Source organism: Panulirus ornatus, chromosome 28 (assembly GCF_036320965.1).
Source record: "Panulirus ornatus isolate Po-2019 chromosome 28, ASM3632096v1, whole genome shotgun sequence".
Taxonomy (NCBI): Eukaryota; Metazoa; Arthropoda; class Malacostraca; order Decapoda; family Palinuridae; genus Panulirus; species Panulirus ornatus.
This window is the reverse complement of record NC_092251.1, coordinates 15677158-15703555: the sequence shown is the minus strand read 5'-3', so window position 1 is coordinate 15703555 and position 26398 is coordinate 15677158. Positions and strand designations below refer to the sequence as shown.

General features: G+C 40.5%; 1 protein-coding gene across 3 annotated transcripts in view; it reads right to left on the bottom strand.

The window, feature by feature from the left end:
* Positions 1 to 253: 253 nt before the first annotated feature.
* LOC139757863 (mitochondrial import inner membrane translocase subunit TIM44) overlaps positions 254 to 26398 on the bottom strand; it is a 201365-nt gene continuing 175220 nt past the window's right edge. For all 3 annotated transcript variants that reach the window (XM_071678767.1, XM_071678768.1, XM_071678769.1), the window contains exons 9-10: positions 20948 to 21064; positions 254 to 602 (exon numbers count right to left, since the gene is read on the bottom strand). In XM_071678767.1, coding sequence (XP_071534868.1) covers positions 465 to 602; positions 20948 to 21064 — 255 coding nt within the window. In that variant the 3' untranslated portion in view covers positions 254 to 464. The remainder of the gene's footprint in view (positions 603 to 20947; positions 21065 to 26398) is intronic.

Sequence of the window (26398 nt, the reverse complement as noted above, 5' to 3'; positions counted from 1 at the left end):
AACATGTCTGCTACCCAGAAAAATGGGTATCCAATCCTGTGTGAGCCTGCAGTGTTTGGGGTCAGGAACCCCAGTTCTGTAAAATTCATTCTCACCAAGCATGCCTTTATGCACTTGATTCACACCAAGGAAAAGGGAATGGATTTAAAACAGACAGATATATAACTGGACAATTATTTCATTCTCATAAATGTATGTCCTGTAACAAAAAATACTTGTATTAAGCAATGGGATAGATTTGAAACACGAGACCTCATCATCCTGAACATTTCATTATTAATTTCTCTGGTTTCTACAATTACCTTTTGATCCTTTCAAATAATTACTCTTCCTAGTTGATATACAACAATGTCTACAATAGCCAGAGGAGTATATCAAGTCACGATTGGCATGAAATTATTCATAAAATTCGAAATGGGCCCAATAACCAAAAATTAAAGCATCTATTTTTCCCTGTTCTTCTGTTATACAAACTGTTCGGTACTTTGTGCTGAGAGGTCTAATATTCTCCAAGCTGCACGAGCATCAAGTTCTGCCTGGTCACGACACAACACCCACACATAATGCACCCTCAGCACTTTACTTGGGTCACCTTCGACAACCTGCAGGGAAATCACATTAATGTCATTAATCCTGACCAAAGGGTCACACCATAAAAGAAATATTATAAAAAAACTGCAGTTGCTAATGACATCAAGCAGCCATAATTACTGATAAAGCATGCCATTCAGTTCAGATAATAGGGAGAAAAGGCAGCCTATATAACTTGCATCCCAACAAGGTAAGATCTTGTGCTATATGGGTAACTAAATCTCTTTTTCAGTTTTAATGATGACAGGAAAAGGCAGCCCATACAAGTACAACTTGCATCCCCACAAAGTAAGCTTACATCTTGTGCTACATGGGTAACTATATCTCTTAAGATTTTTTTCAATATGCTATATATCAATACTTGTGACATGAGACACCACTACATATCAATAAAGTGTGCCTTGGAATTGCTATGAAGAGAGCAAAAACATAGATACACAGACCAAAAAGACCCAAGGTCCAAGCAAGTTGGTCTGGCCTTAACACTCCTAACATAAGAAAATCCAAGTAAGGTGGTCTACTCCAAAAATTAAAAATAAAGTAGAACAGAAATGATCGCAACATGTCAGACAGAAAACAGGTATATAAAATACCTTGCAGGATTAATATTTCTGAAGGAAAATTTTACAGGAAAGTCATGAGTTAGAATGAAAATTAATGTATCAAGAGGTGATCTAATACAAGTACTTAAAATGATCAAAGGCTTTGATAATCTTGATCTATCAAGTTACCTAAGATCTGATTCATCTGATCTAACTTGTAGATACAAACCTGTTGGAAAACAACTTACCTTTAATGCGGCAAAATACAATTTCTTCAACAGGATTGCTAACATATGGAGCAATTTGCCAAGTAGAATGGTTGAAAGCAGTACCAAAGATACTTTTAAGAACTGACTTGTTAAATACTTCGCTTCCAGTCCAAGACTTTCTCATTTGCACCTCCATAGTCAAAATGACAACTTACAGGTTGACTTACTGTACGACCTCTAACTTTCACCACACTATTCTATGAGTTTCTGATATCTTGCACCATCAAAAAAGCCTTAAAAGGATCTAAAGGTCTGTTGCTGTTTGAATTTCTTTGTATCACTGCTAGATCTTATCTTCATACAAGACAGCATGGGTATTGAGAATATTATATATGATACACCAACTGGAAGACGAGATCATGTAATCCTTAAGTTTGACTATGTCGTAAACAAAGACATTCAAAGACCAGAGTTGACATAAAACATAAAGAAAAAATATCATCATTGAAACTACACAGACCTCAATCATTTCTATGTTAACGTACATTGGAAAATGGAATTCAGTAGCCAGGAGGCAAGGCTGTGTGGTGAGAGTTTTGTGAAATTTACAATGAAGGAATAAAAACATGGGTGCTTCCAGCCTCAAATACTGAGGGAACAGAACAGTAAGAGAGAAGAAAGAACAGTTTCATAAAAGATATCAAAGAGCAAATGAGCTTCAAGATGTGCAGTAGCAAAGATATAGACGGCACTCTAGCCAACCAGCATTTGCAAGTTAAAAGAAAGCATGGAATGAGTATAACAGAATGAGAAAGAAGAAACAAGGAAACTGAAAAGAACATTGCTGGACGAGGCAGCTGAAAATCCAAAACTTTTCCATAAATACATCAGAGTCAAATGTCAGTTAAAGAGCAGCTAATCCAGCTGAATAATTCAGGGGGTAAAACTGCAGAGGATGATTTAAGGATAGGTGAGGAACTGAGTAACAAGTTCAAAAGAAGACAGTGCAGTCCCAACAACACTAAGATTGAAAGGGGAGGAGGCATTTGAAATCACTGAGATACCTTGAAAAGATATTAACAGAATACTAAAAGAACTTGGCCTATGAATGGCTCACAGTCCTGATGAAATGTCACCGTACATGTCGAGGATGTGTACAGATATGTCAGATATACTTCTTGAAATACTGTTCAAAATGCCAAAGAAGAGATGCAACTGTCCAGAAAGGAGACAGAGAACAGGCACTAAACTAAATACCAGTCTCACTGATGAGTGTGGTATGTAAAGTTCTGAAAAGGATTACAAGTATGACCATGACTTTCAATAAAGGAGAAATTACCAAAGTAGGAGACAGCATGGTTTTAGGGAAAGGTCATGTAACAAACCTCTTAGAATTCTACAAGAGAATGAGCCCAGTCCTAAATAAAAAGGCTGCATGAAATATTTGTAACTGGACTCCCAGAAAGTATTTAACACTATACAGCATGGGATGCTAAGAAGCTGGAATACCATGCAAGACTAAGAGGGAAAGTCTTTTGATGGATAGAAGAATATTTCAATGAGAGGGAATTTAGGACACATGCCAGAGGAGTTTTCCAAACAGGTTGAGGTGACCAGCGGAGTACTAAAGGGTTAACTTTTGGGACCATTACTCTTTTGTTCTATGTCAATGACTTGCTGAAGGTATGGATGTACTCCTACCTGAATACGCTTGCAGATGAACTCCTCTTCCAACCCATTGTTCAAACTATCCTGTTCTGAGGTCATTCAGGCAAGGGATCAGGCGTATCGGGCTTAAAAAAATTCTCCTTCCTCCAACTCTTATTCAGCATTTCTTACTGCCCATAATCATTGCACATATCCATAAGGTAGAGTTCCTTTATTCAAAAGTGCGATAAGCTCTCCTTGTCACCTACTGGTAGGCCCTTCTGGTCTCTGGCTAAGGACATCGCTAACACCTACCATATCTTCTACCTTTCCTTAACTATTCCATTCTGAAGGTACTTTAGATGTCTCTCCTGATGACAAAGCAGCTCTCTTTGGTTTCCTTTTCTCCTCTGACTGTACCTTGGATGACTAACATTCCTTCAACCCTTGATACAACTCTATCTAATTCCATGCCCTACCCCATAATCTCCTTTTAGACTGTCTGAAAAGTACTTCTCTCTAAGGACACAAGCAAGGCTTATGGTCCTGATGACATCCATCCCCATGTACTGAAAGTGTGCCTATGCTTGCTTGTCTGATCCATTTCTGTATAAAAAACAATTTTTCCTTCTTCCTGGAAGCATGCATTGGCATATCTCTTCCTTAAGGAGGTTGATCGCTCTAACCCCTTGAACTATCACCCTGTTGCTTTGACATCTATCATTTCCACCTGTTGCTTTGACAGCTATCATTTCCAAAGTATTTAAATCTCTGCTCAACTCCCATATCCTCAGACATCTTGAATCTTACAGTCTTCTCTCTGATCACCAGTATGGCTTCCACAAGGCAAAATCCACTGATATTCTTTCCTTTCTTACCAATGTCTGGTCATCATCCTTGAAAGATTTTGGGGAATCCTATGTAGTTGCCCTTGACATATCCAAAGCTTTTGACAAGGTGTGGCATCATGGTTTCATCTCTAAGCCCCCTTCTTTTGGCTTCCCTCCCTTGCTTTGCTCCCTCACATCTAGCTTTTTTTTGGCTATTCTATCTCCATGCTTGTTGATGGATCAGTTTCTCCCCATTTTTCCATCAACAGCAGGACTCTCATAGTTCTGTCTCATCCTCTACACATTTTTTTCCTTTTTATCAATTATTTCCTCTCTTCCACAAATAACCATATGCATTCATATGCTGATGACTTAACATTGCATTCACCCACAACCTTCAATTCTGCTCCTTCTCTCACTCAATCAGCATCTCGTCTTAACACAACATCCTCAATAAACTCAGACTTGGACAGTATATCTCAGTGGGTTAGACGAAATCTGGTTAAGTTCAATGCCTCCAAGACCCACTTTCTTCCAATCTCTCTATCAAAAATTCCTCAACTTTCCTCTCTCCTTTGTCAGTTCTGTAATTCTGCTTCCTGACTCAATGAACACACTTGATATTACTGTAACATCCAACTCTTTCTTGGCAACTCCATATTACAGAAATAGCTAGGTCTCCTAAGAAACTGGGTCTTGTTAAGATGATGAAATTTCTTTTCTCCTGAACAGTTACTCCTTTTATACAAAGTATTGATGTGTTCCTGTATGGAGTACTGCTCTCACATCTGGGGTGGTTCTAGCTCTGCATCCTTACTTGACCGAGTCAAAAGCAGCCTGACTTATAAACTCTCCTAGGCTAACTTCAAAACGTGACCCACTTGCCCTATGCCACAATGCTGATTAATCTTCCTTCTTCTATAGGTATTACTCTGGATTTTGCACCCGAGAGCTGGCTGCGTGTGTACCCCAACACTAAGTAAACCAAGCAGTACTCAGCAAGCTGCTGTGTCACATGATTATGGTGAGGCCATTGAAAATTCACAGGCTGGCTGTTTTGATGACTGTTTCTTTCCCCACACCTCAAAGCTCTGGAGCTCTCTATCCCCTCATGTCTTTCCCAATAACTATGACCTGGCACATTTTAAAAAAAAGGTTTTTGCTTCCTCAAAAATTAGTAAATGCTTTCCTTATCTTTCCTTTTCCCATTCATGATCCTTTCTACAGTTCAATGAAGGCCAGGACTTAATGTGGACTTTTGTCCATGGGTGGAGCCTCCTACATAAAAAAAGTATGAGGATATGAGGAAAGTGAAAAGCAAGAAGGATTGCATCAGATTACAAGCAAACCTATACAGACTCCAAAGTTGGGTTGATATGAGGCTGATGAAATTTAACCTAAGCAAAAGTAAAAAATGAGGATGGGACAAAACAAAAGTAGGCCTTAATATCCTTATCATCAAGCAGAAATCAAATTTCAGGTTTCCAAATGTGAGATGGACTTGGGGGTCATCCCTCACCTGTTGCCAAAGCTCCATATCAAGCGAATAGTTAAAGAGATAAACCATCTGATGGATAATATCAGAACAGCCTTAAGTATAAGGATAAGAAAATGTTTAGTTAATTAAGCACACCCTACATAAGCCAAAACTAAAATATGCTTCTCAGGTTTGGTCAAAGCACCTTAAAAAATCATAAATAGGCCCCAATATGCTTATTGTTATGCAGAAATTAAGCTTCAGGTTTCTGTGTGTGAGGAGGACTTGGGACTCATCCTTCACCTGTTCCTAAAGTGCCATATTAGGCAAATAGTTGAGATCAACTGTCTGATGGTAAATAACAAAATAGCCTGAAGTATATGGATAAGGAAATATCAAGTAAGCTGACTATATCCTACATAAGGTCAAAACTAGAATATGCTTCTCAGGTTTGGTCACCATATCTAAAGAAGCACAAATAGCCAAGAGATGTCCACAGAAGGGTAAAAAAGATGATACCAGAAATAAGATAGCTTAGTTAGAGGGAGAAGTTGGTGGCTTTAAATCTGCCCACCTTGGGGAGAGAAGAGTGAGTGTGACCTGATCACAGTTTCTAACTTTTTACAACAGATCGACAATATGGATCCTGAACAGATCTTTGAGTGTAAAACCCCCTTCCGGGACACAATGAATAGGTAATTACACACACACACACACACACACACACACACACACACACACACACACACACACACACTTTAAATATCTAAAACAGATCAGTGACATATACAGTGTACAGTTCTTCAAGAGATGTAAGGATAGAGCAACTTGAGATAACAAGATATTAAGTCATATACTTGTTAAAAAGGAGGTAAAGAAATACTTTTACAGTATATGGATGGTAAATGGAGACAGCATACATAAATTCAACATGTCGTGTGACAGAAGAGAAAGTCCACGAGATGGGGCCCCATGACTGTAAAGGTCCATCCCTACAAATAGATAATCAAAAGGTAAACCCACATCATCTAAAGTACCATCCAAGATGATACACAAATGCTAAAGACCCCTTATACTTAATTTCCTCCATAAAAACTTCTAAGGACACCTTCCTCAACATCTGCTCTACTGCTGAGCTGACACTGAGCCAATACGATGAGTTCTTAATCCATTCAACTTTTTTGACATTGGACGCTCTAGTCAGAGACAAAAGTCCACATCAAGGCCGAGCCTTAACTGAAATAAGAAGAGGTTAATGAAAGGGAAAAACAAGAGACAAGGAAAAGCACTTAAAAATTTTGGAGGAAGTGAAAGACTATCTTTCAAAAAGTGTCAGGTCATAGTCGATGGGAAAGACATGAGAGGGGTACAGTTTCAAAGATTTGAGATATTGGGAAAAAAACAGTTATCAAAATAGCCCACCCATTAGTTGCCGACAGCCACACAGTAATCGTGTGAGATACTCTTCCCTAAAATAGATTTCAAGGTTCTTCAAGGGCACACAAATATATAAATCCCTTGATAAGCTCTAATGAAGTCCAAAAGGTCTCATGGAGATTTAACATGGGTTAAGGCATAGGCTCTCTTGATGAAGTCTTTCAAGAGCAATGAAAAAAGAGCTATATCTACATTCAACAGATTCATTCTTAGCCATTAATCTATGGTTTAGATTTACCATATCCCTTAAGAGCTTGTCATAAGAGATGATTTTTGTGTCGGCATATATGCTATACTTGTAATTAACTAACTCTTCTCCCACAACCCAACACTATACGGAAAAGAATTTAAATACAAAAACAAAAACCTAAAGGAGTTAAACTGCCACAAAATTATTAGATTGCAAATAGTCTGTCAGATCAATATCATAACCACTATTAGTAAACTGTAAATCAAGCACACAGGTGTGGCACTAATTTGCACATTTCTAATTCAAGTTTCCTTATTCACACAACTAGACTTATCTAATTATTCAACAAACACATACAAAACTAAAATTTGTGTAGCCAGTAGGGGCAGAAGGACTAATATCTGGCAGCTACAACTATGCAGTTCTCTCATTCACCACCAGATGGGTCTGATGATTACCCCTAGTACTATTTTCCCAGAAATGGGCTCACTAGCTACCTACATGATTATAACTATCAATTCATACGATAGTTAAGGACTACTCAAGATCACTGTGGTGAAAAAATTATGAAAAGTACAAATTACTAAATCTTATCATCAATTGTAAGTTTTGAATCGACTACCATTTTTTTTTTCCATACTTCTTCGCCATTTCCTAAACACCGAGACAATGGAACGAAGATATGAAGTATAGCCTTAACTGCACACATCCACTCTCTTGCTGTCATTTAGGGTAGACCAAAACCAGATCACCCCATCTATAGCAAGGTCCTATAGGCCATTAACAGGATGTCATCTCCTATATACTTCAGTGTTCCAATTTACTATTTCATGCACACCCTCTTGTATGCTCAGCCCCCAACCCTCAAAGCACCTTTCATTCCATCCTTCCATCTCCAATTTTTTCTCCCACTTCCTGTTTTCCAATCCACTTCTGACACATATACCCTCTCAGTCAGTCTCTTCTCACATGTCCTCTCCATTCTCCATATGTCCATACCATTTCAGTGGACCCTCTTCAGCTGTCTCAACCATTCTCTTCTTATTATTGCATCTCTCTCTTACCCTTTCACTTCTTGTTCAATCAACCCTCCTCATAACACAGAATGTCCTCGAGCATTTTATTTCTAACACATTCACCAAGTTCCATACTTTTTGATATAGAGACCACACATCACATCCATCACACTGCTGTAATCAATGAACCATCAAACATATTCATCATTGTTCTTAAACACAGTGACTTCTCTTTCCAAACACTTCTCAAAGCACCAAGGATCTTAATTTCCTCACCCATCCTCTGGCAAAATTCAGCTTCCAAGGTTCCAACTGCTGCCATGACTGCACTGAAGTATGTGAAGCACTCCACTTCCTCCAGGTTTTCTCCATTCATACCAACCTGTATCCCTTCCTACATAAACTTTATAACTGGGGGAACCATGGACAGGTCTCTGAGGCCTGGTTGTGGATAGGGGGCTTTGTATTTTGTGCATTATACATGACAGCTAGGGAGTGAAGTAAGTCAATGGGGCCATTTCTTAATCTGTTCCAGACACTACCTTGCTATTTCACGAAACAGTAAACGTGTATGAAAAAAATCAATGACGTTAACTCTCACCTTTCTCCTTTCACATCATCTCCTAAACTCAGACATTAGCTTCTCAACTCTGCTGCAAGAGCAGTGTCATCAGCAAACAGCAACTGGCTCACCTTCCACGACCTTCCACCCCCAAAACAGACTACAAATTTGCCTTTCTTTCCAAGATCTTCACATCACCACCCCCATCCATAAACAGGTGACAGCACATACCCTTGCTGAGGACCCACTGCCACCTGGAACCACTCGTGCTCATGTCTTATTAATTGCACAAATGCCTTACTCTTTTAAGAGAAACTTCTCACTGTCTCTAGTAGCTTTCCTACTACATATAGATTCATAACACCTTTCATAAAGCATCCCTACCAAACTCTTTCTCCATATCCACAAAGGCCACACGAAAATCCTTCTTCCTAAGCATTCCTCAATCAAATATTTTTCAATAAAACCACTTGCTCTACATATCCTAAGCCATTCTTGAAAATATCATGTTCCTCTCCAATCTGAGACTGTGCATGCCACCACCTTGTCAATCAATATTCTTCCATACAAATTGTGGGGTATACTCAAAACTTATACTTCAATCATTCAAAAATTCAATTTTATACCACAGCACTAAAAAGGCATTATGCTCATCCTGAAGCACCTCACCATGATCCATACCTACACTGAATACTCCAACTAACCAACAAAAAAAACACTGTGCTATAACGGTCTGCCATTTACCGCATTAGCAAGTTAGTCCCAGGAACAAAGTAAAGAACTCATTCACTGAATCCATTCTCTAGCTGTAATGGACAATGCACCACCCTGACTACTGTACATGCTTTAATTAAGCCAACTGGTAATAATTACCTCCTGTATATCACATCACCACAATTTACCCTATCCCTTGCATGTAATTCATTTCATAAATCTTCCCCACCTTTTTCTGATTATCTATTATCTATTATACTTTGTCGCTGTCTCCCGCGTTAGTGATATAGCACAACGAAACAGACAGAAGAATGGCCCAACCCACCCACATACACCTGTATATGCATACATGTCCACACATGCACATATACATACCTAGAAAGCCTCCCCTCCTTGTGTATTAACTTTCTAAAAGGGGAAACAGAAGAGGGAGTCACACAGGGAGTGCTCATCCTCGTCAAAGGCTAAGATTGGGGTGTCTAAATGTGTGTGGATGTAACCAAGATGAGAAAAAAGGAGAGAAGGTAGTATGTTTGAGAAAAGGAACCTGGGTGTTTTGGCTCTGAGTGAAACGAAGCTCAAGAGTAAAGGGGAAAAGTGGTTTGGGAATGTTTTGGGAGAGGACAAGAGCAAGGGAAGGAGTAGCACTACTCCTGAAACAGGAGTGGTGGGAGTATGTAATAGAGTGTAAGAAAGTAAACTCTAGATTGATATAGGTAAAACAGTAGATGGAGAGAGATGGGTGATTATTGGTGCATATGCACCTGGGCATGAGAAGAAAGATCATGAGAGGCAAGTGTTTTGGGAGCAGCTGAGTGAGTATGTTAGTAGTTTTCATGCACGAGATTTGGTTACAATGATGGGTGATTTCAATGGAAAGGTGAGTCATGTGGCAGTTGAGGGAATAATTGGTATACATGGGATGTTCAGTGATGTAAATGGAAATGGTGAAGAGCTTGTAGATTTATGCGCTGAAAAAGGACAGGTGATTGGGAATACCTGGTTTTAAAAAAGAGATATACATAAGTATACCTATGTAAGTGGGATAGATGGCCAGAGAGCGTAATTCGATTATGTGTTAATTGATAGGCACGCGAGAGAGACTTTTGGATGTTAATGTGCTGAGAGGTGCAACTGGAAGGATGTCTGATCATTATCTTGTGGAGGCGAAGGTGAAGATTTGAAGAGTTTCAGAAAAGAAGAGAGAATGTTGGTGTGAAGAGAGTGGTGAGAGTAAGTGAGCTTGGGAAAGAGACTTGTGTGAGGAAGTACCAGGAGAGACTGAGAGAAGAATGGAAGAAGTTGAGAGCAAAGGACATAAGGGGAGTGGAGGAGGAATGGGATGTATTTAGGGAAGCAGTGATGGCTTGTGCAAAAGATGCTTGTGGCATGAGAAGCGTGGGAGGTGGGCAGATTCGAAAGGGTAGTGAGTGATGGGATGAAGAGGTAAGATTATTAGTGAAAGAGAAGAGAGAGGCATTTAGACAATTTTTGCAGGGAAATAGTGCAATTGACTGGGAGATGAATAAAAGAAAGAGGCAGGAGGTCAAGAGAAAGGTGCAAGAGGTGAAAAAGAGGGCAAATGAGAGTTGGGGAGAGAGAGTATCATTAAACTTTAGAGAGAATAAAAAGATGTTTTGGGAGGAGGTAAATAAAGTGCATAAGACAAGGGAACAAATGGGAACTTCAGTGAGGGGGGCTAATGGGGAGATGATAACAAGTAGTGGTGATGTGAGAAGGAGATGGAGTGAGTATCTTGAAGGTTTGTTAAATGTGTTTGATGACAGAGTGGCAGATATAGGGTGTTTTGGTCGAGGTGGTGTGCAATGTGAGAGGGTTAGGGAGAATGACTTGGTAAACAGAGAAGAGGTAGTAAAAGCTTTGCGGAAGATGAAAGCTGGCAAGGCAGCGGGTTTGGATAGTATTGCAGTGGAATTTATTAAAAAAGGGGGTGACTGTTTTGTTGACTGGTTGGTGAGGTGCCTGAGGATTGGCAGAATGCTTGCATAGTGCCATTGTACAAAGGCAAAGGGGATAAGAGTGAGTGCTCAAATTACAGAGGTATAAGTTTGTTGAGTATTCCTGGGAAATTATATGGGAGGGTATTGATTGAGAGGGTGAAGGCATGTACAGAGCATCAGATTGGGGAAGAACAGTGTGGTTTCAGAAGTGGTAGAGGATGTGTGGATCAGGTGTTTGCTTTGAAGAATGTATGTGAGAAATACTTAGAAAAGCAAATGGATTTCTATGTACCATTTATTGATCTGGAGAAAGCATATGATAAGAGTTGATAGAGATGCTCTGTGGAAGGTATTAAGAATATATGGAGTGGGAGGTAAGTTGTTAGAAGCAGTGAAAAGCTTTTATCGAGGATGTAAGGCATGTGTACATGTAGGAAGAGAGGAGAGCGATTGGTTCTCAGTGAATGTTGGTTTGCGGTAGGGGTGTGTGATGTCTCCATGGTTGTTTAATTTGTTTATGGATGGGGTTGTTTGGGAGGTAAATGCAAGAGTTTTAGAAATAAGGGCAAGTATGCAGTCTGTTGTGGATGAGAGAGCTTGAGAAGTGAGTCAGTTGTTGTTCGATGATGATACAGCACTGGTGGCTGATTCGTGTGAGAAACTGCAGAAGCTCGAGACTGAGTTTGGTAAAGTGTGTGAAAGAAGAAAGTTGAGAGTAAATGTGAACAAGAGCAAGGTTATTAGGTACAGTAGGGTTGAGGGACAAGTCAATTGGGAGGTAAGTTTGAATGGAGAAAAATTGGAGGAGTGAAGTATTTTAGTTATCTGGGAGAGGATTTGACAAACGATGGAACCATGGAAGTGGAAGTGAATAATAGTGTGGGGGAGGGGGCGAAAGTTCTGGGAGCGTTGAAGAATGTGTGGAAGTCGAGAACATTATCTTGGAAAGCAAAAATGGGTATGTTTGAAGGAATAGTGGTTCCAACCATGTTATATGGTTGCAAGGTGTGGGCTATAGATAGAGTTGTGTGGAGGAGGGTGGATGTGCTGGAAATGAGATGTTTGAGGACAATATGTGGTGTGAGGTGGTTTGATCGAGTAAGTAATAATAGGGTAAGAGAGATGTGTGGTAATAAGAAGAGTGTGGTTGAGAGAGCAGAAGAGGGTTTTTTGAAATGGTTTGGTCACATGGAGAGAATGAGTGAGGAAAGATTGACAAAGAGGATATATGTGTCAGAGGTGGAGGGAACAAGAAGTGGAAGACCAAATTGGAGGTGGAAAGATGGAGTGAAAAAGATTCTGAGTGATCGGGGCCTGAGCATGCAGGAAGGTGAAAGGCGTGCAAGGAATAGAGTGAATTGGAACAATGTGGTATACTGGGGTCGATGTGCTATCAGTGGGTTGAACCAGGGCATGTGAAGCGTCTGGGGTAAACCATGGAAGGTTTTGTGGGGCCTGGATGTGGAAAGGGGGCTGTGGTTCGGTGCATTATACATGACAGCTAGAGACTGAGTGTGAACGAATGTGGCCTTTGTTGTGTTTTCCTAGTGCTACCTCATGCACATGCGGGGGGAGGGGGTTGTCATTTTCATGTGTGGCAGGGTGGCGGCGGGAATTAATAAAGGCAGACAGTATGAATTATGTACATGTGTATACATGTATATGTCTGTGTGTGTATATATATGTATACGTTGAGATGTATAGGTATGTATATGCGCGTGTTTTGACGTGTATGTATATACACGCGTATGTGGGTGGGTTGGGCCATTCTTTTGTCTGTTTCCTTGCGCTACCTCACTAACGCGGGAGACAGCAACAAAGTATAATTATAATAATAAAATAATATACATATACATACACAAACATACATATATACACATGTACATATCCATAGTTGCTGCCTTCATCCATTCCTATCGCCACCCCACCACACACAAAATAGCATTAACCCTACTTCATCAAGGCAGTGCCAGGAACACACAAAAAGGCCACATTTGTTTGCACTCAGCCCCTAGCTGTCATGTGTAATGCACCGAAACCACAGCTCCCTTTCTACATCCAGGCCCCACAGACCTTTCCATGGTTTACACCAGATGCTTCACATGACCTGATTCAATCTATTGACAGCACGTCGATCCAGGATACCATATTGTTCCAATTCATTCTATTCCTTCCACGCCTTTCAACCTCCTGTACGTTCAGGCTCCGATCACTCAAAATCTTTTTCCCTCCATCCTTCCACCTCCAATTTGGTCTCCTACTTCTCATCTTCCCTCCACCTCTGATGAATATATCCTCTTTGTCAATCTTTCCTCTCATTCTCTCCATGTGTCCAAACCATTTCAACACACTCTCTTCTGCTCTCTCAACCACACTCTTTTTATTACCTCACATCTCTCTTACCCTTTCATTACTTAGTCACACCACTTCACACCACATACTGTTCTCAAATATTTCCTTTCTAACAAACTCACCCTCCTCCCCACAACCCTATCTACAGCCCATGCCTCGCAACCATATAATATTGTTGGAACCCCTATTCCTTCAAACATACCCATTTTTCCTCTCCAAGGTACTGTTCTCACCTTCCACACATTCTTCAACGCTCCCAGAATCTTCGCTCCCTCCCCACCCTGTGACTCACTTCTGCTTCCAAGGTTCCATCCGCTGCTAAATCCAATCCCAGATATCTAAAACAATTCACTTCCTCCAGTTTTTCTCCATTCAAACTTACCTCCCAATTAACTTGTCCCTCAACCCTACTGAACCTATTAACCTTTCTCTTATTCACATTTACTTTCAACTTTCTTCTTTCACACACTTTACCTGAACTCGGTCTCCAACTTCTGCAGCTTCTCACCTGAATCAGCCACCAGTGCTCTATCATCAGCGAACAACAACTGACTCACTTCCCAGGCCCTCTCATCCACAACGGACTGCATACTTGCTCCTCTCCCCAAAACTCTTGCCTTCACCTCCCTAACAACCCCATCCATAAACAAATTAAACAACCATGGTGACATCACGCACCCATGCCACAAACTGACATTCACTGGGAACCAATCACTTTCCTCTCTTCCTACATGCCTTACATCTTTGGTGAAAACGTTTTACTGCTTCTAGCAGCTTAGTTCCCACACCATATACTCTTAACCTCTTCCACAAAGCATCTCTATCAACCCTATCATATGCCTTCTCCAGATCCATAAATGCTACATACAAATCCATCTGTTTTTCTAAGTATTTCTCACATACATTCTTCAAAGCAAACACCTGATCCACATATACTCCACCACTTCTGAAACCACACTGCTCTTTCCCAGTCTGATGTTCTGTACATACCTTCACCCTCTCAATCAATACCCTCCCATATAATTTCCCAGGAACAGTCAACAAACTTATGCCTCTGTAATTGGAACTCACCTCTATCCCCTTTGCCTTTGTACAATGGCACTATGCATGTATTCTGCCAATCCTCAGGCACTTCTCCATGATCCATACATACACTGAGTATCCTTACCAACCAATCAACAACACAGTCACCCACCTTTTTTTAATAAATTCCACTACAATACCATCCAAACTCACTGCCTTTCTGGCTTTCATCTTCTGCAAAGCTTTTACTACCTCTTCTCTGTTCACCAAACCATTCTCCCTAACCTTCTCACTTCACACACCACCCTGACCTTTAAAACACCCTATATCTGCCACTCTATCATCAAACACATTCAACAAACCTTCAAAATACTCACTCCATCCCCTTCTCACTTTATCACTACTTGTCATTACCTCCCCATTTTGCCCCCTTCACTGATGCCCCCACTTGTTCTCTTGTCTTACACACTTTATTAACCTCCTTCCACAACATCTTTTTTATTCTCCCCAAAATTTAATGATACTCTCTCACCCCAACTCTCATTTGCCCTCTTTTTCACCTCATGCACCTTGCTCTTGCCCTCCTGCCACATTCTTTTATACACCTCCCAGTCATTTGCACTACTTCCCTACAAAAATCGTTCAAATGCCTCCCTTTTCTCTTTCACTAACAATCTTACTCCTTCATCCCAACACTCACTACGCTTTCTAATCTGCCCACCTCCAACCTTTCTCATGCCACATACATCTTTTGCGCAAGTCATCACTGCCTCCCATTCCAACCCCAGCTCCCTTTACATCATTGGCTCTCACCGTTTGCCATTCTGCATTCAATCTCTCCTGGTACTTCCTCACACGTCTCCTTTACAAGCTCACTTACTCTCACCACTCTCTTCTCCCCAACATTCTCTCTTTTTTTCTGAAAACCTATACAAATCTTCACCTTCGCTTCCACAAGATAGTGATCAGACATCCCTCCAGCTGCCCCTCTCAGCACATTACCATCCAAAAGTCTCTTTTACACACCTATCAATTAACAAGTAATCCAATAACGCCCTCTGACCATCTCTCCTACTCACATACGTACACCTTCGTATATCTCTCTTTTCAAACCAGGTATTCTCAATCACTAGTTCTTTTTCAGCTCACAAATCCACAAGCTCTTCCCCATTTCCATTTACAACACTGAACACCCCATGTACACCAATTATATCCTCAACTGCCATATTACTCAACATTGCATTCAAATCACCCATTACTATAACCCAGTTTCATGCATCAAAGCTGCTAACACACTCACTCACCTGCTCCCAAAACACTTGCCTCTCATGATCTTTTTTCTTTTCACCAGGTGCATCGGCACCAATAATCACCTATCTCTCTCCATCCACTTTCAGTTTTACCTATATTAATCTAAGTTTACTTTCTTACACTCTATCACATATTCCCACAAATGCTTCAGGGAGTGCTACTCCTTCCTTTGCTTTTGTCCTCTCACTAACCCCTGACTTTACTCCCAAGACATTCCCAAATCATACTTCCCCTTTACCCTTGAGCTTCATTTCACTCAGAGCCAAAACATCCAGGTTCCTTTCCTCAAACATACTACCTATCTCTCCTTTTTTCTCATCTTGGTTACATCCACACACATTTAGACACCCCTATCTGTGCCTTCAAGGAGGATGAGCACTCCCCGTATGACTCCTTCTGTTTCCCCCTTTAGAAATTTAAATACAAGGAGGGGGTTTTCCAGCCCCCCACTTCCGCCCCTCTAGTCGCCTTCTACGACACAAAGGAAATACTTGGAAAGTATTCTTTCTCCCATATCCCCAGGGATATACTTTTTATTTTTCACTCTTCCCTTTCTTATCCCCCGAGGCTCCAGTCACTAACAAAAGTCCACATTAAGGCCAGGCCTTAACTGAAATAGAGAGAGAATTATGAAAGGGAAAAAAGAGACAAGGGAAAGTATTCATAAATTTTGAAGGAAGTGAAAAACCCGTCCTTTAAAATATGCCAGCTCACAGTTACTGGCAAGGGCATGAAAAAGTAGAGTTCCAAAGCTTCAAGGTGTATGGAAAGAAACAAAAACAGCCCACTGTTGAGTTGCCAATGGCCACACAGTAATCATGTGATGTAGCAGCTTGATAAGTACTGCATGGTCTAGTTGGTGGTGAGGGTACAAAAGTAGCCAGCTCTCAGGAGCAAAAGCAAAAGTAATACCCATAAAAGAAGGAAAGTGAACCAATATTGCAGCATAAGGTAAGTGGGTCAAGTTTGGAAGTTAACTTGGGAGATTTTATAAGTCCGAATGATTTCCACTCAACTCTGTCAAGTAAGGATCCAGAGTTAGAACCACCTTAGATGTGAGAGCAGTGCTCTACTCCATACAATGCCACATCAGTCCTTTATATGTCTGGAAGAAAAGGTTTCAACATCTAAACAGGACACCCAGTTTCCTACAGGCAGACTTAGCTACTCCCGTAATGTGGGGTTTCCAAGAAAGAGTGGATGTCAAAGTAATACTAAGTATGTCCACTGACTCAAGAGGTAGAATTACAGAACCATCAAAGGAGAGACGACAGTTGTGAGGAGTTTTCAAAAGAAAGATGGGTAGAAAGTGGGTCTTGAAGGTATTAAACTTAACCAGATTTCGTGTACCCCACTAAGATAGCCTGTCCAAGTCTGAGTTTACTTAGGAAATAATGCAGATTGAGTAAGAGATGCAAATGCAGATTGAGTGAGAGAAGAAGCAAAACTGAAGGATGTGGATGAATGCAGTACTGAGTCATCAGCATATAGATGCATTTGGTTATTTGTGGAAAAGAGGAAATCACTGAAAAAAGGGAGAAAAAGTGTAAGGGACAGGAGAGAACCTGAGAGACACAACTGTTGATGGAGATAAAAGGGGGGAGGCTAATCCATGAACAACCACACAGACAGATCAGCCAAAGAGGATGCTAGATTTGAAGGAGCAAAGTGTGGGAGGGAAGCTAAAAGGGGGAGCCTAGAATGAGACCAACATGCCACACCATCAAAAGCTTTGGATGTGTCAAGCGCAACTACACGTGACTACCTAAAATCTTTCTGGAATGATGACCAGATGTTATTAAGCTAGGAAAGAATATCACCAGTGTATCTCACCTTACCAAAGCCATACTGGTGACCAGAGGGAAAATTTGGGGTTTGGGGTGTTTAAGGAAATGGGAGCAAAGGAGATATTCAAAGACTTTGGAAATGATGGATGTCAAAGCAATAAGACAATAGTTAGAGGGGTCAGAATGGTCACTTCTTAGGGATGGGATGTATAAATGAATGTTTCCAAGAAGAAGCAAAAGGTTTGGTTTTTAAACAGAAACAGAAAAGATGAGTAAGATAAGGTGCAAGTTCAGAGGCACACGCTTTCAGCACATGGGGATGGATGCCATCAGGACCATAAGCCTTGCGGGTGCCCTGAAACTCTCTTCTGACAGTCAAAAAAGATGTAGACTTAGCAGACTTAGTGGAGAAACAAGAACCAAAGAGGGATGCTATCTCACTGGGAGAGAGAGCTATAGTAGCATCAGAACGAAAAAGTGAAGGAAAGGTAGAGCAACAGAAATTGTTAGAGATACCCTTAGCTAAAGACCAAAAAGACCTATCAGTGAATGATTAGGAGAGGTTATCGCACTTCCTTTGAATAAGGGAATACTTTGCCTAACATAATGTGCTTGCAATGCTTTAGGATAGTGATAAAATCTGAATGGAAGTCAGCGGAAGAATTTTTCTAAGCCTGATCCCTTGTCTGAATGGTCTCAGAACATGAATGGTTGAACCACTGACTGGAAGATGTCATCGTTGAGGAACAGGGGATAAATACTTCCATTCCAGCAAGAATAACTTCTGCTATGAGTTTGGTGGAGACAGAAGCATCACCACATAAAAGACATTAATTTACCTAAGGAAAGTCAGAAAAGAACTAACTTGAGTTATTCCAGTTAGCTTTGTCCAAGTGCCAGTATTTATGCTTCGAAGGGGCTGCTGAAGGGGAAGGCGCCATCAGAATAAATACTTTTATAAGAGTGTGATCAGATGAAACAATAGAGGTGAAAAACAGATCCAGAATATTAGGAGGATGGACACAGCAGTCAGGAATATGGGTAGGGTAAAAGATGCTGGAGCATTATTTACCTCTTTAGATTTGTCCTTGCATCCATAACTTGCCTCTTGTTTTCCTATTCACCATAACTAAAAGCTAAGTCAACTGACCAAATCATTTTCAGTTCAAATCTGTATATACTTCTCAATTGCTCAGTGTTTGTTAGTATCTCCTCAAATGCTTCAGTCTTAAGTCTTGGGTGGTCTGCAAATCACTAAATCAATCTATTATGGCTGGTAGGCTTAATGTTATTGTTTCTCATTTTCTATGGCTGACTTTCAAAAACCTATTACTGCTACACATCCTTGTTTAATTTTTACTCTGTTCTAAAAGTCTCACAGCATTATAGGTTGCTTCATTCTTAATTCTCCCATTCAGCCAAATTTCTGACAAACTGATAAGTATTAAGGTACAGTAAAAGGGTGAGAAAGGATGGTTTAAGTGCGATTCCTAAACATGGTGGAAGACCCGGAGGAATTGGAGTGTTTTAACCCTTAAGGGCCACCTAGCCATATATAAACAGTTTTTGCTAATATTCAAGTCATAATTGTAAGATGTGCCTTTTCGTACCCTCATTTAAACTACATGGCACTTTTTACTCATATGACAAGATGCCTTACACCACAAGAGTCCCAGGAAAAAATTACAAAGTGTCACTTACCCACATAACACCATGTGAGTCGTACAGTCAATGGTGTCAGTACTTTAGCAGTTCTTACATGGTTTGCCTTTTCCCGCCTTTATGTAAATCAGAAGGCAAGCTTTACTGGTAGGAAGAAAAGTCTCACATCACATACAACAAATACTGGTACCGAGAAAAAAATCCTAGAGTGTCAGTTACCCAAATACTGATAACACAATGGAGGAAGGTATGACTCTGGGATGCAAGTTCAGTAGGCCCCAAGCAAATCATTGATAGTCTTTGGAGCACTAATGATAGTGATGATGATTTGATGGATGTTTACCTGTTAGCACAAGCAAAAGTCCTCTTCATCTGTTCTACAATGGTGGTGACACACAAGTGACAAAGGTGAAAGTGTTACCAAACATAAATAAACCAGTGATAACCTAATAAACACAGCAATGCCAAGTTAAATGTCTGATAGCAATAAATATGGTTACTTTACCTGAAATTTTTTTGTATTAACTTTTCTTATATTTCCTATAAAGTGATAAAACTAGAATAACCTTTTTGAAATGTATAATAACCTGCCAAACTGGACACCCACCTATAACTTTTTTAGCTTTGTTATTTCAGGGTTAAATACCTGGGGGAGAAGACATGGGATAAATGAAAATGATGGAATTAAAGAGCATCATAGTGTAAAAGAGGGGCCTTAGGTATTGAATGCATGAAGGATCATGGAGCAGTAAAGGTGTATGTCTGTACAGGCACAGATAGGTATGTCTGAAGTTATCTTAGTCCTGACAAGAGCTGTGTGGATGTAAGCACCTTAACTATAAAAGAGAGTGGATGTGCTTGAAACTAAATGTCTAAGGGAAATATGTGGTGCGATATGGATTAATCATATAATAAATGACACTGTCAACAAGAGGTGCAGTAATGTGCATAGTCTAACTGAGAGGCCCCACCAGATGAGCTGATATGGTTTGCACACATGGAAAGGATAAGTCAAGACACTGACAATGAAGATCTATGTGTAAAAAAAAAGTGGGACCAAGGGAAGAAAGTAACAGACATGAATCAGTGAGCAAGAAATAGCTGAAAGGGTGTTGTGAAGGACACTCTTAAGTACTGAGTGAGAGGTGTGCAGTGGATAAAATGTAATGGAACAATGTGGTCAATGAGCTTAAATAGGGGATATGAAGTGAAGCTAAACTAATAGTATTTGAGACTTAGCTATGGAGTGAAGTCTCCATTTTCAGTTTATCATACATAACTGCAAGGCATCAGATGTACGTAAATGAAGCCAAAATTTGTTCATTTATGATGTTAACATGCTAAAAAGTGAAAGACTATCAGTAACCTAAATAATAAATCTCTACCTAAAATGTCCTATTTTCCTATGCCTTTCTACCAGCCCTAATTCACACATATATAAAAGTTATGGATGCCCACTTTTACCTATTTCAAAAGTTCATTTTTTTACACATCAAACTACCATTTCATTGCCAAAAAACTGAGAACATTGCTCAGAGAGGATTATTAAGACAATATTATCAATATGATATCTTTCATAAAAAAGTCAATTAAGTATGCTTTGATAGATTTCAAAAGAGAATGATACATAACTAACCTCTCCTTTGTTGTTCCGTAGACACATAATCTGTTGCGACTGAAAGGACACAGCCAAAACGGGTCCTTCATCCATCACTTTACCCATTACCAAGTCAACATTATCTACATCTAATACCTGAAAGTATTGCTTGTATTTACTTTCTATCTATGAAATTAAAAGAACTTGCTTCTTTTAGTAATGGAAACAAATATTCATGATAGCACAATACACAGAAAGTCAGAAAAGATATCTAGGGCCATAATTAAAGTACTTACTTTATTCATCACACTTAATTGCTGTTTCTGGTATCAGCAAGGAACCACCAGGAGAAAGACAACGAATGGCCCATCCAGTCATATACATGTATATAGGCTCATATTGGGGTGTCTAAATGTGTGTGGATGTAACCAAGATTTGAAAAAAGGAGAGATAGGTAGTATGTTTGAGGAAAGGAATCTGGATGTTTTGGCTCTGAGTGAAACGAAGCTCAAGGGTAAAGGCGAAGAGCGGTTTGGGAATGTCTTGGGAGTAAAGTCAGGGGTTAGCGAGAGGACAAGAGCAAGGGAAGGAGTAGCACTACTCCTGAAACAGGAGTTGTGGGAGTATGTGATAGAATGTAAGAAAGTAAATTCTAGATTAATATGGGTAAAACTGAAAGTTGATGGAGAGAGATGGGTGATTATTGGTGCATATGCACATGGGCATGAGAAGAAAGATCCTGAGAGGCAAGTGTTTTGGGAGCAGATGAATGAGTTTGTTTGTGGTTTTGATGCACAAGACCGGGTTATAGTGATGGGTGATTTGAATGCAAAGGTGAGTAATGTTGCAGTTGAGGGAATAATTGGTATACATGGGGTGTTCAGTGTTGTAAATGGAAATGGTGAAGAGCTTGTAGATTTATGTGCTGAAAAAGGACTGGTGATTGGGAATACCCGGTTTAAAAAGTGATATATACATAAGTATACGTATGTACGTAGGAAAGATGGCCAGAGAGCATTATTGGATTACGTGTTAATTGACAGGCGTGCGAAAGAGAGACTTTTGGATGTTAATGTGCTGAGAGGTGCAACTGGAGGGATGTCTGATCATTATCTTGTGGAGGCTAAGGTGAAGCTTTGTAGGGGTTTCCAGAAAAGAAGAGAGAATGTTGGGGTGAAGAGGGTGGTGAGAGTAAGTGAGCTTGGGAAGGAGACTTGTGTGAGGAAGTACCAGGAGAGACTGAGTACAGAATGGAGAAAGGTGAGAACAAAGGAGGTAAGGGGAGTGGGGGAGGAATAGGATGTATTTAGGGAAGCAGTGATGGCTTGCACAAAAGATGCTTGTGGCATGAGAAGCGTGGGAGGTGGGTTGATTAGAAAGGGTAGTGAGTGGTGGGATGAAGAAGTAAGATTATTAGTGAAAGAGAAGAGAGAGGCATTTGGACGATTTTTGCGGGGAAAAAATAAAATGAGTGGGAGATGTATAAAAGAAAGAGACAGGAGGTCAAGAGAAAGGTGCAAGAGGTGAAAAAGAGGGCAAAAGAGAGTTGGAGTGAGAGAGTATCATTAAATTTTAAGGAGAATAAAAAGATGTTCCAGAAGGAGGTAAATAAAGTGCATAAGACAAGGGAGCAAATGGGAACTCCAGTGAAGGGGGCTAATGGGGAGGTGATAACAAGTGGTGGTGATGTGAGAAGGAGATGGAGTGAGTACTTTGAAGGTTTGTTGAATGTGTTTGATGATAGAGTGGCAGATATAGGGGGGTTTGGTCGCAGGTGGTGTACAAAGTGAGAGGGTTAGGGAAAATGATTTGGTAAACAGATAAGAGGTAGTAAAAGCTTTACGGAAGATGAAAGCCGGCAAGGCAGTAGGTTTGGATGGTATTGCAGTGGAATTTATCAAAAAAGGAGGTGACTATATTGTTGACTGGTTGGTAAGGTTACTTATGTATGTATGATTCATGGTGAGGTGCCTGAGGATTGGCGGAATGCGTGCATAGTGCCATTGTACAAAGGCAAAGGGGATAAGAGTGAGTGCTCAAATTACAGAGGTATAAGTTTGTTGAGTATTCCTGGTAAATTATATGGGAGGGTATTGATTGAGAGGGTGAAGGCATGTACAGAGCATCAGATTGGGGAAGAGCAGTGTGGTTTCAGAAGTGGTAGAGGATGTGTGGATCAGGTGTTTGCTTTGAAGAATGTATGTGAGAAATACTTAGAAAAGCAAATGGATTTGTATGTAGCATTTATGGATCTAAAGAAGGCATATGATAGAGTTGATAGAGATGCTCTGTGGAAGGTACTAAGAATATATGGTGTAGGAGGCAAGTTGTTAGAAGCAGTGAATGTTTTTATCGAGGATGTAGGGCATGTGTACGTGTAGGAAGAGAGGAAAGTGATTGGTTCTCAGTGAATGTAGGTTTGCGGCAGGGGTGTGTGATGTCTCCATGGTTGTTTAATTTGTTTATGGATGGGGTTGTTAGGGAGGTGAATGCAAGAGTTTTGGAAAGAGGGGCAAGTATGCAGTCTGTTGGGGATGAAAGAGCTTGGGAAGTGAGTCAGTTGTTGTTCGCTGATGATACAGCGCTGGTGGCTGATTCATGTGAGAAACTGCAGAAGCTGGTGACTGAGTTTGGTAAAGTGTGTGAAAGAAGAAAGTTAAGAGTAAATGTGAATAAGAGCAAGGTTATTAGGTACAGTAGGGTTGAGGGTCTCAAGTCAATTGGGAGGTAAGTTTGAATGGAGAAAAACTGGAGGAAGTAAAGTGTTTTAGATATGTGGGAGTGGATCTGGCAGCGCATGGAACTATGGAAGCGGAAGTGAATCATAGGGTGGGGGAGGGGGCAAAAATCCTGGGAGCCTTGAAGAATGTGTAGAAGTCGAGAACATTATCTCGGAAAGCAAAAATGGGTATGTTTAAAGGAATGGTGGTTCCAACAATGTTGTATGGTTGCGAGGCATGGGCTATGGGTAGAGTTGTGCGCAGGAGGGTGGATGTGCTGGAAATGAGATGTCTGAGGACAATGTGTGGTGTGAGGTGGTTTGATTGAGTAAGTACTGTAAGGGTAGGAGAGATGTGTGGAAAAAAAAAGAGCGTGGTTGAGAGAGCAGAAGAGGGTGTTTTGAAATGGTTTGGGCACATGGAGAGAATGAGTGAGGAAAGATTGACAAAGAGGATATATGTGTCGGAGGTGGAGGGAACGAGGAGAAGTGGGAGACCAAATTGGAGGTGGAAAGATGGAGTGAAAAAGATTTTGAGTGATCGGGGCCTGAACATGCAGGAGGGTGAAAGGCGGGCAAGGAATAGAGTGAATTGGATCGATGTGGTATACCGGGGTCGACGTGCTGTCAATGGATTGAATCAGCGCATGTGAAGCGTCTGGGGTAAACCATGGAAAGTTGTGTGGGGCTTGGATGTGGAAAGGGAGCTGTGGTTTCGGGCATTATTGCATGACAGCTAGAGACTGAGTGTGAACGAATGGGGCCTTTGTTGTCTTTTCCTAACGCTACCTCGCACACATGAGGGGGGAGGGGGATGTTATTCCATGTGTGGCGAGGTGGCGATGGAAATGAATAAAGGCAGACAGTGTGAACTGTGTGCATGTGTATATATGTGTGTGTCTGTGTGTGTGTGTATATGTGTACATTGAGATGTATGGGTGTGTGTGTTTGCGTGTGTGGACGTATATGTGTGCATGTGTGTGGGGGAGGGTTGGGCCATTTCTTTCGTCTGTTTCCTTGCGCTACCTCGCAAACGCGGGAGACAGTGGCAAAGCAAAATAATAATAATAATAATAATAATAATAATAATAATAATAATAATAATAATAATAATAATAATAATAATATATATATATATATATATATATATATATATATATATATATATATATATATATATATATATATATATATATATATATATTATATATATATATGCACGAGACCGGGTTATAGTAATGGGTGATTTGAATGCAAAGGTGAGTAATGTGGCAGTTGAGGGAATAATTGGTATGCATGGGGTGTTCAGTGTTGTAAATGGAAATGGTGAAGAGCTTGTAGATTTATGTGCTGAAAAAGGACTGATGATTGGGAATACCTGGTTTAAAAAGCGAGATATACATAAGTATACTTATGTAAGTAGGAGAGATGGCCAGAGAGCGTTATTGGATTACGTGTTAATTGACAGGCGTGCGAAAGAGAGACTTTTGGATGTCAATGTGCTGAGAGGTGCAACTGGAGGGATGTCTGATCATTATCTTGTGGAGGCTAAGGTGAAGATTAGTATGGGTTTTCAGAAAAGAAGAGTGAATGTTGGGGTGAAGAAGGTGGTGAGAGTAAGTGAGCTTGGGAAGGAGACCTGTGTGAAGAAGTATCAGGAGAGACTGTGTACAGAATGGAAAAAGGTGAGAACAATGGAAGTAAGGGGAGTGGGGGAGGAATGGGATGTATTTAGGGAATCAGTGATGGATTGCGCAAAAGATGCTTGTGGCATGAGAAGAGTGGGAGGTGGGCTGTTTAGAAAGGGTAGTGAGTGGTGGGATGAAGAAGTAAGAGTATTAGTGAAAGAGAAGAGAGAGGCATTTGGACGATTTTTGCAGGGAAAAAATGCAATTGAGTGGGAGAAGTATAAAAGAAAGAGACAGGAGGTCAAGAGAAAGGTGCAAGAGGTGAAAAAAAGGGCAAATGAGAGTTGGGGTGAGAGACTATCAGTAAATTTTAGGGAGAATAAAAAGATGTTCTGGAAGGAGGTAAATAGGGTGCGTAAGACAAGGGAGCAAATGGGAACTTCAGTGAAGGGCGTAAATGGGGAGGTGATAACAAGTAGTGGTGATGTGAGAAGGAGATGGAATGAGTATTTTGAAGGTTTGTTGAATGTGTCTGATGACAGAGTGGCAGATATAGGGTGTTTGGGTCGAGGTGGTGTGCAAAGTGAGAGGGTTAGGGAAAATGATTTGGTAAACAGAGAAGAGGTAGTAAAAGCTTTGCAGAAGATGAAAGCCGGCAAGGCAGCAGGTTTGGATGGTATTGCAGTGGAATTTATTAAAAAAGGGGGTGACTGTATTGTTGACTGGTTGGTAAGGTTATTTAATGTATGTATGACTCATGGTGAGGTGCTTGAGGATTGGCGGAATGCGTGCATAGTGCCATTGTACAAAGGCAAAGGGGATAAGAGTGAGTGCTCAAATTACAGAGGTATAAGCTTGTTGAGTATTCCTGGTAAATTATATGGGAGGGTATTGATTGAGAGGGTGAAGGCATGTACAGAGCATCAGATTGGGGAAGAGCAGTGTGGTTTCAGAAGTGGTAGAGGATGTGTGGATCAGGTGTTTGCTTTGAAGAATGTATGTGAGAAATACTTAGAAAAGCAAATGGATTTGTATGTAGCATTTATGGATCTGGAGAAGGCATATGATAGAGTTGATAGAGATGCTCTGTGGAAGGTATTAAGAATATATGGTGTGGGAGGCAAGTTGTTAGAAGCAGTGAAA